We start from the raw sequence: 19,380 nt of genomic DNA on the forward strand, positions 1-19,380 counted from the left end.
GACTTTCTTCATTTTCTTCTCTTGCAAGACAAGACAAATGTCTAAAAAGTCGTGAATTTGTGCTTAAAACAAGCAAAACCATCTGCTAATGGGGTAAGAACAATTATCTTGATTTTAATGAGAAAAATCTAAACATTAATTCAAGACCATTTTTCTAGAAATACTAAGTAAGAAAATCCTATTTTGCAGTGTAGTCCTATAATAAACTATTAAATACGGCAAAACTCTGTTGAATAAACAAGTAAATAAGATACAACTACAAAAAGTGTCTACTTTGTTAAACACATTTATAGGAGCCATATGGAGATTTTAGCGGCATCTATTGGTGAGGTTGCGAATTGCCAGCAATTCGCAACCTTACTTTTTGGAGGATCTATAAGTCAATAGATCCTCCAGAAAATGAAACGCTGGACCTTTAATAAAAAATCTAAGTTACACTTTACTTCTTATTTCTTCAACCAGCAGAGGAAGATCGACTCATTAAACATTTGAAGAGTTACACCGTGTCTACACTGGACGATGCAACACGACACAGCAAAAGACATTAGAAACGCATTGGAAACCATTATAATTCAAAATGTTGCCCACACTGGATGCAGCACGGCAAACCCATTAAGAACAGGTAGGTTGTCATGTCACATCTGGTGTATACACGGTGGTAAAAGAGTGAAAAGGATCAAACACAAACCATGCGATCTCAACAGTATATTTCAAATATGCTCACAAAATAAACAAAGGCGGCTCACTTACAACACACTGAGGTCATTGCTTGCTCCACAAGATACATTATTACCAGAGATGTACTGCTATAGTTCTTTTTTTGCTTCGGTCTGGTATCGTACATACACACAGTGTATACATGTGTGCATATGTATATTTTTTCTTAAGCCACAATATTCAAAATTCACATATAGTATAGCATTTCATAAAATGCATTAGCCAGTACATGCACAATTGGTCTCATTGACAGAAAACAGGGAAATAAAACAAATATATGCACTTATATGAAAATACAAATACAACAAATCCGTCACATGGCATTACAATACCTATAAAAAAACAGAACAAACAAAATCAAAACAGGCATTTTCTAATACATACACAAGCGTTGAAAGCATAACTATAAAGAATTGTGTGTGAAGGGGGTAGATCCCAAGTGCTTTTGGCCATAAACAATGAGAGCAAGTAGGGACGACTTTTGAGCAAAAACTCAAAGATATGATAAAACCCCAAAAGATTGGAGATTCCAATCACCTTAGTATCTACCAATAGACCGTGTAGAAGTTTACAGCCATGCAAGTCAAATGGCTATATACAACCGAATAAGTCATTAAAACAATTTTAGACACGACTTAAAAATTGCAATAGACATACAGAAATAATAGACATAAACTGAAAATACCGTAGAGTTCAGTCTGAAATGTTCTTAATAAATAAGCAAAGCATGCGAGTGCAAAACAACTGTGTATCGGATGGTTTTCAAATATACGAGGCACATTTTGGAAATATCTTAGGCCGTTTTAAGAGTTCAGTAACAGCTGGTGGTGATTCTTAAGGAACATCTTAAGGAAAGAGAGTCGTTTGCAAATCATTCTGCACATTCGTATGTATTATAAGTTTTAAAAAGCATTGACCTGCCATGCTGTTATGTAAAAGTTGGTATGTTTGGAATTAATATTACATTTGGTGTGGAAACAAACTACATGTGGATAAACCAATAGTTGACACATCGATACTGATATTTGTTGGAGATGCATAAACAATACATGAAGAAAATGCAAACATAGTCTGGAAGTTCAAACTTCGTAATGGTTTTGCTTTCAGGTTAATATCTGTACGCACATATACAGATCAAACAGTATGAATGTTTCTGATAAAAAACATGGCAAAGTTCTTTTCAACACATACTCTTTACATTCCAAATAGGACACTGTGGTTTGATTTGTATCGATAATGAATGTAGTTGCTCTAAAACCAACATTTCAGTCCCTAGTGCCTAAACGTTCAGAATAAAACGGCATGTTAAAAGATTACATCTAAAATGACACATTTTTACTGGTCAAACGCTAAAAAGACACATTACATCTAAAATATTTCCTATTTTCAATAGTATGTAACTTATTTACACAGATTATTTTTAAGCATATTACTTTATGATGGCGTTTTGAGTTACACTCATTTAAATAAATAGTTCTTCAAAAAAGAGGATTTTGAAAGGAAGTGCAGCGTCAATGTAAGATGATTGTCATGACTGCAGAGGTCTTACAGTACAGAGCAATAATGAGCTGTGGTACTATATTTATATGCACATCTAGCACTGTACTTCTTTGTGTGAAATCTTCTTTTTTTGTGAGGGTATCTGATTCACGTCATTTGACAGAAGATCACACAACAGTCCATCAACAATCCATAGCTGCAAATACTGTACTGTAGGTAATAAAGATATTTCAGACATTTTGGAGAGGTCTGGATATGGGACTCCTATAGGAATCATTTAACGAAGTGCTTAAGTGTTTTTAAATAAAGGTAGAAAGGAAAGCAAGGCCTACATCTGTTTTATTTCCTTGCCATTGGAACTCAAAGTCCCATCATTCCTCTCACTCCATGAAGTACAACACAATATTTGTAGTAACATACTACGTGGCCTTCACGGTTGCAGCTCCTGTTGAGGTAGAGCTTGTTGGTCGGTCCAATTTAACGGAAGTCCGTCTATTTGACGGAGGCAGAGGATGATGGGAGTTGCATGACTGGAGTCTCAGGGTTTCAGAGTGCGGTCACACAGCGGGACCTGTAACTTGGCTGTTGTATTCAGCAGTCTCCATTTTGAGGATGTATGGGATGATGCTGTCGATTGGTACGTTGCCAATAAGTCCGGTGAAGAAAAGTTCCTCCGTTATGCTGGAGCTCATCAGTCGCAGTGCTGGTAAACGCAACAGGAGTCTCGCCAACCTGCCCAACCGAAATTCAGACGGTCAGATAATAGGAATATTCAAGATCAAACAGAGCTTGCTGTCAGTTTTCACAGGGAATTATTTTGACCTTACTGTCGGTGTGTGAAAAAAGAACAGAAACCATACCTATAGGAGATATATTTACAATGTAGCACAAAACGCAAATAAAATCTTTGTTTATGCACCAACAGCTCATTTGCCCTGTTTGGTTCGATTCAAACAAACTCTGGTGCGATGGCTCTGTTAGTGAGGTTTATTTGTGTAAGTGTGAACGCTGCCACCAAACAAGCCGACCACTTTCAAACGAACGGTTCAAATGAAATATGAACGTAACAAGGCAAAGGTATCGAACCGGACCAAAAACAGGAAGTGATAACAATATACGACCCGAAAATAAAAGAATTTGGTTATATAAAAGGAGTGTTTATTAGATTAACGGAGGTGCCGTTTTGACTGCTTAAAACATTTCATGCGGTCTACGCGAGTTACCGGCTTGCTAAAAATACCATCATGTGCGCAGCAAACAGCATTGTTTTGGGTGTCCAGGTAGTTCCGTTTTAAAATATAAAAGCTGTCCAATCACTGTTAGGCTCGGTATGTTTAGGTTCACTGTTAAAATGCCAGTCTGAACGCTTAGCGAACCAGGACTGCATTTCTTTTCTTTTCTGGTCCGGAACTAAAGAACCAAACTACAAATATGAACGCACCCTTAATAAGTTAATAATGCTTTCAGTCAAACTTTGTGTTTTCTTTGTTAAATGATTGGGTGCTGAGTATTTGCACTATATCAATGATCATGGATTTTAATGTCGCAGGCTAGCTATTGTCAATACTGTCAATACAATACACCTTTATTTCACGTTAAACTACTCCTTCACTTATATCTTTCCCCTCAGCTTTTAGCTTTCATATGTAATATGGCACCTTTCCAAACAGTGACATACAAATGAATTCCGCCGTTCATGGTTGCAGAAACATCACTCCAGAACGGAGCTTTCCAAAATGCAAAACATTCATAAAACATATTTATTCAAGTTCAGGTCTCAATAGTCCGGGCTTTAGTAAAGTGTAGCTAATAGAGTGCCCCAGGGATGATGTATTGTTGTAGGATAACCTGGAAGTGTGCTCCGCCTTGTTTCCCTCAATCAAAAGCCTTTGGATTTTTCCCATAGACTTTTGGAAGATTGCAAAAATAAGCTCTGTGACAGGCTTATGATTCTTGCATGTTTTTTCTATAAAGATAATCTTACAGATAAACACAACATTGTTCATTTTGAAGCCTAAATACAATCGGCAAAAGTAAAAAGCTAACATGATGCTATAAACAGACTACACTACGGTCGCTCGATATCAAAGCCCGTGAATGTTTGCAGTCGCTTTTAGCAACCGCCACTTTTAAGACACGATAAAGCTTTAAAAACTCACGGGCGGTTATTACTGGTTTGTGTTTTATGTCGTAGGATAAAACATGAAATTTGTTTATTGTAAACTTTATACAGTATAGTTTTAGATTACCCCAGACCTTATTTCAGTCATTTAATGAAAATCCCATTAAAAAATGGAATGTGTGTTATAGTCTTGCATACAAAAATACGTCATCTCTGCGGTACTCTATTAATTGGTGTTAAGGAAACCATTTTGCATGCCACTATATTACATCACATGTTGGCCATCAAACACATCATTTCTTTAAGTCTTGTTAAAAAAAAGTCACCAGAACAAAAGTTTGAAACAACATGACAATCTTCATTCAAAGCACAGCATTCGTCATTTTGAACACACCTGTAGGTATCATCGGGGTAGGTCTTCTGGACATAATCCTGAAGTTCCATCTGTGCTTTCTCCTGGAACTTCTCAATCTGACTACAGGTGCTCAACCCCGGATGATCTTGTGAAGTGATTGTTGTCGGTTAGAAAATAACATGTATTACACATGTATGAAACATCTGGATGTGACATTCTGACTTTCTGTTAGGAATTAAAGAGTGTGCTGGCATGTGTACCTGGACTGAAGAGGACAATGGCTTTCAGGTACGCGTACTCGTATCCGTCTGTCTCCAGTTTTGACATGCTGTTGCAGAACTCTTGCAGCTTCCATATGTGCTCCATGACCAGTTTAATGCGCTCGCTGGATAGCTTGTCTACTGAGAGAATAGCAGTTATTCATGAATTATAATATGCTGCTGACAACACTATGCAATTAGAGATCAGCATTAGCCTGTCATGTGGTGTCTATGAGCATCGTACCATCCTGTATGCTGGACTGCAGGTGATTGACGATGGCAGCGAGGATGGTAGACAGACTCATGATGTGTGTGCACTGAGCCAGCCCTAGCGTGAACAACTCATTCCAACAGGCTCGTACCAGAGCTGTGTTACACTCCTGCCTAAAAAACACACACATATGGCGTGTGATTAATATACTCCTGAGACGTAACACGTGTGTGTGCAGAGCATTGTTAACAACATGCCTTTCAATGCTGGAAATCTCACCCGAGAGCATGGAATGCTGGGATAGATCGTGCCCAGTGCATGGAGAGAAACAGCAGGCGCGACGCAGACTCACAGATGTAATGCACATTCAGGTACTCGGGCATCGGGCTGGGCATTGTCAACTAAAGAAAACAAATCAAACAATGAATCAATTTCCATTTAAATACACATTTCTTTCACATTTTGCTCTTTATTAAAAGGTTAATACAAGAGAATGCATTCAAAAAAGGTCATTAAAAGTATTTTCAGAGCCTTTCCAAGGCTCAAGGGGAAACTGTAGATCAATACTGTACCTCAAAAAGTGACAGAGAGGAGAATCACTCCAAAGACATATTCATGACTAAATAAGATATTTTAAGTTCAGTGCAGTAACACACCTTGAAGTTGACGTGTGTGTCTGTAAGCAGGGGTCCTTCGACTTCTATGAGAGGTGTGATGTGATCTCTGCTGATCACCTGTATTGTAGGTCCACCCATCCCATCCACCTCTGACAAACTCTGAGCCTCCATCCCCTCACTGGGATTCAGAGCTTTAGCCAGCGTATCGAAGGCACTGTGACACCACATACAACACACCAAAACACGAACATCATAAAACATCTTTTACCCATATTATGCTAAAATGATGTCATCATTCTGACCAATAAGATGAGAAGCAACAGTAAGTCACTGCAGTGAGTTTGTTGCGCTCTGTTATTCATTCCTGTTGTGTACAAATAATAGTTAATGTCCTTCAAAAGTGTATTGTGTACTTTATAGTCATAGTTGGCCATCCTCCAGCTTTTAAAGGATCTCTCCAACCCACCTTTCTTCTGCTGTCATCCTGTCTTTCTCATTCCTGAATGAGAACAATGCTGCAATACTTTATGCTCAGAGTTAAAATCCCATCTGGACTATCCTTGTCGTCTCTCTCCTCAAGGTCAGCTTGCACTACTCCCTCCAACCCCTGGCTATCCGGTGTCCTTCGGGAACACAGGACTACATTCACGTGGGTAGAGTGACATTTCCGACAATCTAAAGAACCCTGTGACCTCAGTAGTTATCAGTCAGCAGTACATAAGATGCTAGAGAATCATTTCTCTATCCGCCTCCCTGGTCTTCCTCTCCTACAGCTGATGACTTTGTAGATTTCTTCACACTACAACCATCAGCAGCCAGTTCTCAATACCACAGACCTTAGGACAGATTATTCACACCTGAAACCCTACTCTCCACTTTTTCTGTCCACGGTCAGGTTTCAAAAGCAATGCTTTCAGTCTAGCAAAGATAACACATGTTTAATATATAAATCCTCTTTGGCAATCCTCTCTTCGTTGGGCATTACAGCAATTCCACATCACTGATTTAAATCCTACCTAACAGGTAGATCCCTCATGGCATCATGAAGGGGAGAGGGGTCCACATTTTATCACATTGTCACCTGGTATACCCTTAAGGCCAGTGCTTGGATCATTTTTCTTCTCCATATACACATAATTAAGACCACACAATACCACTGTAGCTGTACTGAGCTTTCCTTTAGCTCAGTGGTTAGAACATGGCGCTAACAATTCCAAAGTCATAGGTTCGATCCCAGGGACTGCACATAAGTAGAAACAAATATAGGTATATATAATGCAATGCAAGTGGTTTTGGATAAAAGAGTCTGCCAAATGCATGAATGTAAAATGTACTCTGAATCTCATCCTTGTCCAGGTAATTTCGAGACTGAACTATACTACTCCCATAGTCGGTCATCCAGCATTTATCCGGTGCATTAAAAAACGAAATCACTTTCTCTCTCCCTTAAACTGATCCTTACTAGTGAGACAGACTGTGCCCCTCACTATATTGAACAAACATCTCAAAACTCATCCTTCTTCTAACACTTGACTTGAACATGTGAAATAGACACATTTTAAAAACATCACCTAAATACTTCCACATTGTCTTCCATGTCAAGATTAAAAAAGGACAACTATCAAGACTCAAATTTAGCGGTTGGCTACTTCTTTTGTTGCTATTCCTTTAACTAATATAGCAGGTATTATTAACACTGTAAAATATCGAAATATTTCATTAACATGCAAAGGCACATATGTTGTCGGCATTAACACACCGTGTGATCTCACTGGGCGAGTCCTGTAGTTGCCTGTTTGTGGTATCTCCGTTTTTCAGACAGTCATTCAGGTTGGCTAGTGATGTAACCACATTAGCCAGTGTTCCTAGATCACCCTGTCCTGACTCTGTCTGATGAAGAAATAACATCTTCAATTTACATAAAAAAAAAAAAAACATTTAAATACAAAAATAAAAGCTTGTATTACAGATTAAAACAAACACAGAAGCAGCAAAGCACTTAGTTCTACAGCAGAATCTCCTGACATTTACTGTACTGTACCGTAACTTGTAAAGACTTTAAATTGTTCTTTATTTTATGTCAAAGGAGGGAAAACTAAAAGAGGCCGAGGTTATTTAAGCATGTGTTAGAGATTCATGTTAAGGACAAGGTTGTTACTTTATCTGTTGCCAATAGTAATGTGCCATCAGCCTGAATTAAAGGTTGTTGGATATTGACCAGCATCCCAGAGTCCAACAGCCCCGACCTGCATAGAGCAGACAAGCAAAATAAAGCACTGACAACTGTACAATTAAACTTGCATCCTATAAAGAACAATATTGGTATACATTTACTGAGAAGTTTAAATGACATATATATGCAATCATTTATTTCTGAATAATGACAACAGTCCATAGCGGGACTGCTAAACTGAAACTCATTCATTAAAGGCATTGATTTACTCATTGATTATTTTTCCACTGTAGCTAATGTACTACTAGCACTACTATAGTGTACATTTTCCCTTGCACCGATTGTTCCCTTGACACCATTGTGCAGTATGGGTGAATGTTTGCAGTTTCACCGTGGGGCCTCTTTCTCTGTGATGAAGGTGGGTGTTGCGATGAGAGGACTCCGCAGGTCTTTGCGGATGTAAATCTTCTCTGTGGATGCAGCGCAGTTGGCAGGCTTTTCTCTGGGCAGGTCAATGGGTTTTCGCTCACTCTGTACAGCTGCAAGACAAACACACACACACAAATCAGTCAATGTTCCAGGCTGCCATACACACAACCGTTTGCTCTCAAGACTGTGGTGATGAAATTACAGCTGAGAAGGTTTCACCTTCTTTTTAGTTATAAAAAGATCCTTTAAATGATGACGGACGCCGTTACAGCTGAACACTCACACTCCATCTTCATGCCCATCTCCAGGCATTTACTGAGTCTGCAGAACTGGCAGCGGTTGCGATGGTGTTTATTGACGACACAGTCCTGGTTACTGCGGCAGCTGTAGGTCAAACTCTTGCGTACACTTCTCTTGAAGAACCCCTTACAACCTTCACAGCTCACCGCACCATAGTGCCGCCCTGCACACACAGATGGATGAGTTCAGTGTTTTCATAAACTGGATGGTTATGGTCCATATGTAATGTCAGTCTGCTGCTATTACCTGATGCTTTATCGCCACACACCAGGCAGTATTCTACAGGCTGGGCTCGACTCATGTCTCCTCCTTTGCCAAAAAGCCTCTCCACTGACACTGCATCAGTCACAAACTATCAGAAAAAGCAAACTGTGTTTAAATGATATATTATAGTTTTTCCATTTGGAAGATGCTTTTTCCAAATATATTTTATTTACAGAGCATTGCAGGTGTGTTTTATCCATATGGGTGTTCTCTGGAATCAAACACACTACCTTTCACTCTCAGTTTCAGTTGAGTCGTGTGTCCGTGTTTTCTGCATGTGGGTGTGTATGAACCTTTGTTTTCACATTGTTTTGTTTTTCTGTAATATAGTCGTTTTTGAAGTTATATAAATGGTGGATATAACGCTGGATTTTGAGATCATTTGAAACTGATAGGTGGCGCGGCCCCAACGCTAAAAAATGCCGGACATGAACTGCGCGAGGTAAGTCGAACTAAGTCGTATGTCTGTGTTTTGTTGGCAATCGCCATGTATAAGCGTAATGTAAAAAACACGAAGGGATTAATGTGATGATGTGTTGTTTGCTCTTGCTGTAGTTCTACTCTCCACACTTGTCCCAGTGCTAGCAGCTCGTGTTTTTCCGTAAATAATCCTACAGCTGTATCTCTCTTTTATCAAACTAAATACTCTTCGAAGATACGACGTATTGAGTGCAATACTAGGGCACTCAGGATTAATATGAGATCGGCAGAAACTGCCTGTAGAAATAATGGTAATTCCAATCTGTTTTAAGTCCTTCAAAAATGCCTAAGAATAAAAATCGCAAATGATGTATTATGTATGAACAATGATTTGAAAATACAATGGAAAAACCCTTTCTATTGTTTTTAAAGCTAACGTATCCCAAATATTAAATAGGGTTTTAATACTTTTTGCATAACATCACAGAATTCCAATTGAAACACAATCTAACCCGCATAAAACAGAGAAAAGCATTTATGTGAATTCATACCTGAATTCGGCTGGGCACCAGGCTGTCTGCAGAGGCAAAGATGAGCTGTTTGGCACTAGTGCTCTCAGGTGATGCCAGGAGGACTTTGCTTGCTCCACTGCCATCGGGTGCCGCCAGGATAAACTGCTGTTTGGGCACACTCGAGTCCAGCGCGGTCACTATCTGAATCTTCTGACCTGTCTGCTGTTCAGTCACAAACTGACAAAGACAAAGTGTGTATGTGAGCGTGTTGGGACACACTTTGTCTATTTTAACCATGAGTGTACATCTGTGTCTGCACCTGTATTCTCTGTGGGCTGGTGATGGACGGGTCAGTGGAGATGATCTGAATGCGTTGGGGGGAGGCGCTCATCATTGAGCTGTCAGATGGAGAAGACTGTACCTGCAACGCGCACACACACACACACACACAAATGACAATCCCTCTCAGGGTCAAAGGCAGTGTGTTTCCATGGTAACTGAACAGTCCTCTTCAACAAAGAGCCCGACAATAAAATGCGCCTCGCAGAAACATTTGTAAAGCTAATGAAAACAGGAGACAGGAATTGAAACATACATTTTCCGGTTAAACCACAAGCAATTCAAATGATTTTTTCATTTCATTTGAAAGGTCAAAACACTGAAATTGCAAATCATTGTCAGATTTGTGGCATCAGCCAATAACCATGCAGACGCAAATCAGTTTTACCAGCAGTGTTATCAAATCAAATATTCATTTGATATTGTAAGTATTGCCTCCCGCTTTGGTGTTTTCCTCACTATTGTAAGTCACTCACCTCTGCAACCTGCTCAGTCGTCAATATTTGCTGAGCCAGCAACTCCATATTGGTTGCCATGGTGATGTGAGGTCATCAGCGTTGTCTGACTGGACAAAGGCCCGTACGACCTCCGCAGAGAACGCCTCCACCTGTGTGCCTGCTAAATTGAGATGATAACGGGTAGTTCATTGGCCATAACAGATACGATGTCAAACCTCCACAATTTATGCAAAGCTCAACTAAAGATGTCATTATCTATTCAAATAATACCGTAAGGAGTAGTTCACCTTCAAAATGAAAATTCTGTCATCATTTACACGCCGCCTTGTCATTTCAAGCCCGTGTGATTTTTTCTTCTTCTGCAGAACACAGAAGAAGATATTTAGAAAAATGTTGATAACGGAACAGCACAGCCCCCCCGCTCACTTCTATTGCAACCGATGCAAGTGAAGGGGGGGCTGTTAACGACATTCTTCAAAATATCTTCTTTTAATCTTTTCGTGGCTGTATATTTTAAAAGATGCAAGATTTTTTTAATGCGGAAAACTACCTGTATTGTTTTTAATCCGAGAAATAAATAGCCTACATAAGCCATATATTAGACATTTTTAATGTAAAAACCCCTAAAAAACGGTATAAGTTCATTTGAAATTAAAGTGAATTGAATCGACAAAGTCTGGTCTTTAACAACACAATCTGGGCTTTAGGATAAACTGGTGCCACTTGGCCCCTACACTTGTTGTTAGTCAAGTAATATTGACATAACATTAACATTTTGTGTCTCATCAAACAAAGAAGGACAATAATAAGTGACCATATCTATTTTCTATTATCTTCATCTAGAATGTAGACTTTATTGTATCCAGCTCTTCTCGTGTTACTGCATTATGGATGGGTCGCTTTGTTCAATTCCCTGTTTGTAAGTCAGATGAACAGAAACACGTCAGGTTCGGTTGATCGGTTTGAACGTGGTCAGGGCTTTCATTAATTGGACAATGAGATTGTACGTCATCCCCGAACGAGGCGAGGATTGGCTGGGGTGAACGTCAATCACGGTGAGGCCGTGTACTATCCAGGAAGCGCTGTCAAAACAGAACAAAATGGAGAACCTGGCACAAAGCCAACGACAAAACGCCAAACCTTTACAAACGCGTATGAAAACAGTTAGAGTTCACAACACAATCGTTTTCCATCGTGACCGTTTTCATTTGAGGTTATTTTCGGATTCGCTTATCTTACGCGATAACTGATGGTAAAATCCACCCACTGTTGGTGCCCGCGGTGGCAAAGGTAAAAGGGTCGAGTTCATACGATAGCTCTCCGGCTAACCAGCTAATGCTGTCAACACGTCCACTGCAGTACACGACGAGCGATTATACCGCATACAACAGACAGCAGCTCTGGGACGCGGTGCATCGCGGAGGGGATTTTAACGCGTGCGATGTTAAAACTTGATTTTTGGTCCTCCGCGAAACACGAAAGCTTAATTGTTGACACCGCTAATGCGTTTTCATGGCATCATTAGGCCTGTTTAAGGCACCGTATGCAACAAACCTGCCCAAAAAGGTTTTTCCGCGAGCGCTTTAAAAACATTACGTGACATGCAGAAATAAAAAGCCGCTCACCTATAACAGGGATGCGCGTCGGGTTTATTTCACATTGTTTGTTATTGTTTTACTCCAGTGAAAGGTCATAGTTCGTGACCCCGTTGCCAGCGTGCGGTAGTTTTTCTTCCTTTCTGTTGTGCGCGCTCACGCGGCTGGAGCGCGCGCGTGTCTGGAGGAAGATGGCGCTGACGTCACCCTGTCTGCCTCCGACACCGCAGAACTGTTTGGAGCAAACAAATGATGTTGATGTTGATACTGTTCATCAAAAAACACAACCTGCACAAATCATAATCTTTCTTTAAAAAGTTCTGCTTTCTGTATATGAGCGACTTTTATACACGTGTGTTTATTTTTGTATTGTGTCTTATTAAAATGTTGCAACAATAGCTTTATAGGCCCTATCTAGGCTAGTGGATTGTATTGTATGGTCACTTTAGCAAATTTGTGTAAGGATGCAGATGAATGCATCGATGTATTATATGGGAAAATATATATTGAAAATATAGATTATTGACGTTTCCTCCTCACTTCTTTGAAGCTGACAGCTATGGTGAATATGTAGTTTATGATAGCTGACCTGTGCCCCTCATTTAACATCAGATTTAAGAAAAATAAAACATTCCTTAATTAGGACATAATTACATTTAGTTGCCTTTTTTATTTTATAAAATTGTATTTTACAATTATTGCGCTGTTGTAAATGTATTATTCTAAAAAGAATTCGAATAATAGATTCTAGAATCATTGTGGGAGCTACACAAGCGTTTTTACGGCCTCAGAAGGAAATTGACATTCATGAGATTTTTGAGTATAGGCCTATTATGAAGTAAGTATAATGAAGTATCTTAAGAATCCTTCGTAGTAACCTGCCATCTTCATATTTATCTGTGATGGATAATTATTACTTTAAAGAACCGTCAGACATCAAGGCTGTTTGGATTAAAGAAAATGATTTATTCCCTCAAGAGGAAAGGCAATCGTCTCTCAATACAGTGTGGGAGATCAACTGCAACAAGCTGAAACAGGTGGTTATTTTTATACTATGTGTGTGTGTGCAAGCTTAACCACGAGCACATCCTGCCCCCTCGACTGTGTCAAAAGAGGGGGGGGGGTGTCATTAACATTGCATCCTGCATATCATATAGGTTTAGACATTTCTTTTAGTTGCGTCCTTGCACAGAAAGTATTTACTTAAATGACAACATAATGTTTCCATAAACATAACATACATTTCAGTATATACTTAAGGCACTTTTCTGTTTCTACAGCATTACGATAAAAGAAAACAAACGAGAAAATAAAAATCTTTCACATTATCATTATATATTTATCTTGCCGACTGTTCATTTCAGTACCTGTTTACACGTGCATCTTACTTCAACTAAATATGCAATAACTTCTTCCACTGCACTGCCGAACTTATCGTTGTATACCCATCTGTATATTTCTGTTTATAGTGATAGCCATTTGTATATTATGTTCATTGTACATACCCATCTGTAAACTACTTCATTATACTGATGTTATCCTGCACGTATGCAACTACTATATCCTGGACTTGCTGCTATTGCACTTCTGTAATGACAACAGAGTTGAATCTAATCTAATCGAATCTAGAACATTTATTTGACCCAATTAGGTATAGCTTTTGAACTTTGAACCCAACCCCTACGCTTTCATGCCATGCTACTAGGAGGATTCAAGCTCGAGTAAGCAAGGGAGAGAATGAACAACAATATTTTTTTCACACACAGACAGTGATTTATTCATATAAATGCGGAACAGGTATGTTTTGAGCTGTTTTTTGACTGTTGTGAAGGATGCTGCAGTTCGGGTGGAGGCTGGCAGTTCATTCCACCACCTTGGAATCTAATGAGTGAAGGTTTGTATAAAAAGCGATTTGGTGCCTCGCTGTGATGGGACAACCAGGCGTTTGCTCATTTTCAGACCATGGAGCAGTGAGTTAAGGTAAAGGAAGGGAAAGGAAATAAAATATTTGCAAATGGAATTATTTCAATATACAATATACAAATATTGGAAAAAATAACATCACAGCCCTTTAATAAAGGTCCTAAAAGGTCCTGTTTAAGGCGGAATGATATGGCGACTCCTGTTCCCGTTATAAATTCCATGTCAAGTTTAAAACCAGTGTCTTCTCCTCAGAAGCATCCACAAACTGACAGACCAAGTTCCAGTTTGGTTCGGAATTCTAAATTCATTACTTGTTTGACACTGATCTTTCTCCTTTGCTAAACATCTTGGTTTCCTCGCCGCAGTAGTGGTCTTCCTTCAGAAAAAGATCAACGGTCATACTACAGGCCGATGTTTCTTTACTACAAGTACCTTTGTTAATAGGACCATTGTCATTTGGGCATTTTTGGTGCATAAATGATAGAAACACAAAACACCTGAGCATGGTTACTAATGTTCATTTTCGTAAGGATTGCTCCCAATTGGGCTACACTTTCTTTCCATGATTTTTAACTATTAAGATCATTCTCGAGACTTTTCTTTTTACAGTTGAATAATGTAATTTTAGACACTGTAAACGTTTCTGTAAAGCCTCCTTGTAACCACGCACACCGTGAAAAGCGACATACGTTCAGTTGACTTCATGTGATGCTGCGCAGACGGACGCAGACGGACGCATGCGTCAATGGGTCTGCGCTGCTCAGTGGAACACGCCCACAGATGTTTCGTGTGATTTTTCTGTCCCATCTTGGCGATCCTCTCGTCTAACGCACATTACTGTTTCTCTCTCTGTGTACAGTGGACGGACGCAAAGACGATGTTTGACAGCCGATCGTGACACGACAAATCCTTGACAGCTACGAGCAAAGCAGCCGTTCACATCAACCGTTCACAAAGATCTGATCTGCATCATATTCCCACGGAGATTTATTTTAATATCGGATTGAAGCCGTTATGGTGAAACGGACATCGATAAAGGCCTGAAAATCCTCATTCATGACTGGTTTTGATTCAAGAAGACGTGTGAATTCGAACAAGATGTCGTACAAAATAAATGTGAGTGTGTTAATATTGCATTGGTCACTTTTTCATGATCGCATCACACGGTTTCATGTGATAGACAAATTGCGACGGGATAACGGATGCTGCCGTTTTGCATGCAGACATGTTTCATGAGTCTCTTCACTTCATCCCAGCTGCCGTAAATGTCTTGATTTTTGTAGCAAATACATTTTTTATTTCCGTAAATATATGTCAAAATTGTTTGTGATCTCTGTGTTCACTGGTCTCTGTGGCTGACCCATGACGTTAATAGAAATAAAGATTATGGTCGCCAAACAGAGGCCAATTCAGCATTTTAAGCCTGTCAGCTAGAAATTTTGATTTGGAAACAACATGAAAAGATCGATAATGAAGCAATAAATTCATTCATTGTGGTATCAGTACACTTTATATCTTATGAATATTAACCATGGTTTTACTACAAATAACCAAAATAATTCATGTTCTTAGATCGCAGAAAGTGGACCCACGTGTTATGAGACTTTTAAACCCATACAGCCCTAAAAAGTGATGTAAACATATTTATCTTTGTAATAACCTTGGTAAATAGGTTTACTTCATGTAAAAGTTTCCTGCATAGTATTTGCTAACTAACTGTGGTTTATACTTTAACACGGTTACAATAACAAAAACATCATTTTCTATGAGGGATCAAATGTTCACACATAAGAAAAGCATTTGTTTTACTATTGAATAAAGTGTTTACCATTTTAATCTATAGGGAAGCACTCGTATCTACCCAACACTCTTAAAAATAAAGGCGCTTAAAAGGTTCTTCACAGCAATGCCACAAAGAACCATTCAGCCAAAGGTTCTTTAAAGAACCATCTCTTTCTTACTTTTTAAAACAGAATGGTTCTTCAGATGTTTAAGGTTCTTTATAGAACCATTTAGACAAAAAAAGGTTCATCCGTGGCCTGGAAGAACTTTTTGTAGCACCTTTATTTTAAGAGTGTTGTGTTTATTTCCTCTTCCAGACGGCAGCACAGACAGCGAAAAGCAGATTGGACACCATCAATGCAGCCTGAACTAGACCTTACTTTGGAGGTGGCGAATCGGACCAAAACGAAGGAAAGGCAGTAACACAGACCCATGACCTGGCCCAGGTGATCCTACCCCAACATATGAATGAGATCATACAAATTCGTACGAAATTGTTACTTGCCATGAGGTTGTGTTGGGCATTGCCCTTTTTACCTCTTGGATGAGCTCACTGGATTTGAGATTAAAGTGATTTTTCCATCATCTGTATAAATGGTGGGGTACCGTTTTAGGGTCTGTAAGGGGCGTTTGGGGAAGCAAGTAGGAGTTGGCCATTATTTCCTCATGATTGCCTTTTGTCTCTCCCTGCTCGCTTTACTCTTCATTGACGTAATTGAATCATGGGTAACCTATCTGGGAATGAGCAGATCAGAAGGTCCTCACGGAGCGGTTCTTCCACAGAGTATCCTGCCCACCCGTTCCGAAGAGTTCCTTCTTATGCCGAGCTCTCGCGTCTGTCAATGCGCCAAACCTGATCTCGTCACTTTGGTGGCAACCGCGCCTGCCAACAGAAAGGCTCGCCAAGCCATTCGGGATACCTGGGGTGGGGAAGTGCAAGTGAGAGGTCACCGTGTCATGACCCTCTTTATGGTGGGTCAACCATATGACCTAGTTCTTGGAAAAGAATTGATAGAAGAGTCAAAGGAACGCGGAGACCTAATACAGGGCCGCTTCACTGACACCTACGGAAACTTGACCCTAAAAACTCTCGCCATGCTGGGTTGGGCACGCCATTTCTGCCCGCAGGCTCGCTTCCTGGCTAAGGTGGATGACGACGTGATGTTCAACCCAAGTGCGCTGCTTCAGTACCTCGACCTCAGCTATAAAATGAGCGAGGATACACTCGTAGACCTTTACCTGGGACGTGTTCACATGCAGGTGGCGCCGGACCGCAATCCGCACAGCAAGCACTTCATGCCAGAATCCACATACACTGGGACGGTTTTTCCGGATTACTGCAGCGGGACGGCGTATGTGCTATCTCGGCCTGCAGTCCTAAAGGTGTCCCTAGCGGCTGCCGCGATAACCTTAACCAGACCTTTGCTCCCAGAGGATGTGTTTGTGGGTATATGTGCACACAGAGCGGGCATTACACCTGCCCACTCCCCACTCTTCTCCGGAGGACCGGCTGTGCCATACGGCCGTTGTTGCTACCAGACTATGGTGTCTGTGCACTATACCAAGCCAGGGGACATGTTACGCTACTGGACGGAGGTGCACTCCACAGCCCCGTGTTCGTGGTTGGGCGTGCGAACCTCCCTCGGTGTGTGTAAAGTGAGAGCACTTTTCGGGACGCTGTTGGGGAAGAACTTGTAAGATGAGCACACGATGAAGTTGCATTCAACAGAAAATCTGTTAGGAAGCGTAGTATTATAGAGATTCGTAAATTATAATGCAGTTGTGCACTCCAGTTTAGAAGACATAAGAAAGCACACATACAGCCTTTTGTTTACAAAGACAAACTATGCACTGTTTTTGATTTTTTTTTGTGCTCTGCTTTACTCAGCATGTGCCTTTTGTGTTTTAAAACGTACAACACATTATGCATAAGCCTTAACTGAGATCGAGCCGTCACTGTTGTTGTCTTCCAGAACATGAGCAGCAACACATTTAAAGCGATAGTTCAGCCAAAATGAAAACAGCTTTACATAGACAGCTTTTAAACAACATGAGGGTTAAATAAAATGCATTCCCCATAACCGAAATAATGTAAGAAATGCATTGTTATAAATATAGCATGAAATGTTCTGTCTTTTCACCTCACCAGTGCAACAATGACATTTACCCAGTTGACAGTAAATATTTAACAGACCCAACTTATTAACAGACCCATTGATCTAAAGTTCATTTAGTGCACCAGTAAATGCTTGCAGCAGGTAAGAGATACACAACCACGATTTACATAAACACTTATAGCTCTATACATGAAGAAATAAAACGAATTCAATCCACTGCTACTGGGGAATTCTACAAATGGGACGTTTTCTCAAAACACAAGCATGACCTTTCATAAACCCCAAAGCCAATATCAATGTTGCCCAGTTTTGGGTTTCTTTCTTTACTTGGTTACACGGTGGACAGCAAGTTATTTGACATTTTTCAACATTTTGGACCTGTACTCAACACAGAAGCATAGAATATAGGAAATAGACTTTTATACTCATGATGACTGCAAATTTGAACAGTAAATGATATTTATTGTAATGCTGTTGACAGTCAATGAATCCACTCTTGACACAGGTTTGCTGTTAGGGAAAAGAGACATACGCCCTAGGCTTTCATTCACATGCTTCTCCTGTATGTCATCCCACTAAAAACTAGTAACTAGTGGGTTACTTGGACATACAAAACAAGGTTTAGCACATTAAACTATATTTTTGAAGAACACAACCAAATGTCTTGATTATTTAATCTGACTGGAAGCAAACGCTGAAATGAATTTATATTTGAAGTTATTCTGGTGTATAGTGCTGTTAACGGAAAATAACCTGGTGCATTAGCAGAAAAACAAATTTTTGATGATGAAAATGTTCAATGAGTAAATTTGCAAAAGAAAAACTAATTTCAGATCATGTTTGTGTATTACAAAATACTTTGACATTTTAGTGAATCAATGCCTCCGACTTTGATGTACATTCAACAGTTTGGCCAAAACAAAGTCTTTAAACACGTTTTACTCTGATGTGAAGAACTTGACCGGGCCACTCAAAGATCAGAACAGAAGTCTTTGAGATGACCTGAAACACAACTGAAAGCCAACACTCATCCGGCAACACCACTGCCTGTCCTCAATGATGCTATTCATAGCAAAAAGCAGAAACGACTTTGTTTCGATTCACGAGGCATGAGTGAGGCCAGGGTCTGGTGTTGAGCCATGAATCAGACTCTTTCTGTGCATTCATATTCACACCAGACTCAGAAACATAGAAAACATACTCCCACAAACTGGAGTGATACAGATGGAATGTCATTTCCACACTCTTGAACATTCTCTACACTCTCCGTTTCTTAAAGTTATATC

The 19,380-nt window shown here is 39.8% G+C and overlaps 2 protein-coding genes across 8 annotated transcripts; one reads left to right on the plus strand and one right to left on the minus strand.

Moving 5' to 3' along the window:
• Positions 1 to 689: 689 nt before the first annotated feature.
• nr2c2 (nuclear receptor subfamily 2, group C, member 2) lies at positions 690 to 13,889 on the minus strand. 6 transcript variants are annotated; one of them, XM_079468481.1, is made up of 16 exons: positions 13,778 to 13,889; positions 12,303 to 12,504; positions 10,696 to 10,837; positions 10,200 to 10,301; positions 9,920 to 10,117; positions 8,931 to 9,036; positions 8,668 to 8,847; positions 8,347 to 8,494; positions 7,941 to 8,028; positions 7,542 to 7,672; positions 5,822 to 5,996; positions 5,445 to 5,566; positions 5,199 to 5,338; positions 4,955 to 5,092; positions 4,734 to 4,839; positions 690 to 2,949 (listed from the first exon to the last, which is right to left on the minus strand). In XM_079468481.1, exons 3-16 carry the CDS (start codon positions 10,753 to 10,755, stop codon positions 2,775 to 2,777), a joined length of 1,869 nt encoding a protein of 622 aa, XP_079324607.1. In that variant the 5' UTR covers positions 10,756 to 10,837; positions 12,303 to 12,504; positions 13,778 to 13,889; the 3' UTR covers positions 690 to 2,774. The 6 variants fall into 6 exon arrangements, with proteins under 6 accessions (XP_079324607.1, XP_079324608.1, XP_079324605.1 ...); XM_079468482.1 differs by lacking the exon at positions 13,778 to 13,889 and adding an exon at positions 10,965 to 11,036 and having other exon boundaries at positions 12,303 to 12,438; XM_079468479.1 differs by lacking the exon at positions 13,778 to 13,889 and adding an exon at positions 10,965 to 11,036 and having other exon boundaries at positions 4,955 to 5,095; positions 12,303 to 12,437.
• A 91-nt stretch (positions 13,890 to 13,980) lies between these two features.
• On the plus strand, positions 13,981 to 18,901 carry b3galt4 (UDP-Gal:betaGlcNAc beta 1,3-galactosyltransferase, polypeptide 4). 2 transcript variants are annotated; one of them, XM_079467794.1, is made up of 4 exons: positions 13,981 to 14,252; positions 15,055 to 15,311; positions 16,295 to 16,423; positions 16,727 to 18,901. In XM_079467794.1, exons 3-4 carry the CDS (start codon positions 16,410 to 16,412, stop codon positions 17,673 to 17,675), a joined length of 963 nt encoding a protein of 320 aa, XP_079323920.1. In that variant the 5' UTR covers positions 13,981 to 14,252; positions 15,055 to 15,311; positions 16,295 to 16,409; the 3' UTR covers positions 17,676 to 18,901. The 2 variants fall into 2 exon arrangements, with proteins under 2 accessions (XP_079323920.1, XP_079323919.1); XM_079467793.1 differs by lacking the exons at positions 13,981 to 14,252; positions 15,055 to 15,311; positions 16,295 to 16,423 and having other exon boundaries at positions 16,435 to 18,901.
• Positions 18,902 to 19,380: the final 479 nt, after the last annotated feature.

This window comes from Barbatula barbatula (assembly GCF_947034865.1).
Source record: "Barbatula barbatula genome assembly, chromosome: 11".
NCBI lineage: Eukaryota > Metazoa > Chordata > Actinopteri > Cypriniformes > Nemacheilidae > Barbatula > Barbatula barbatula.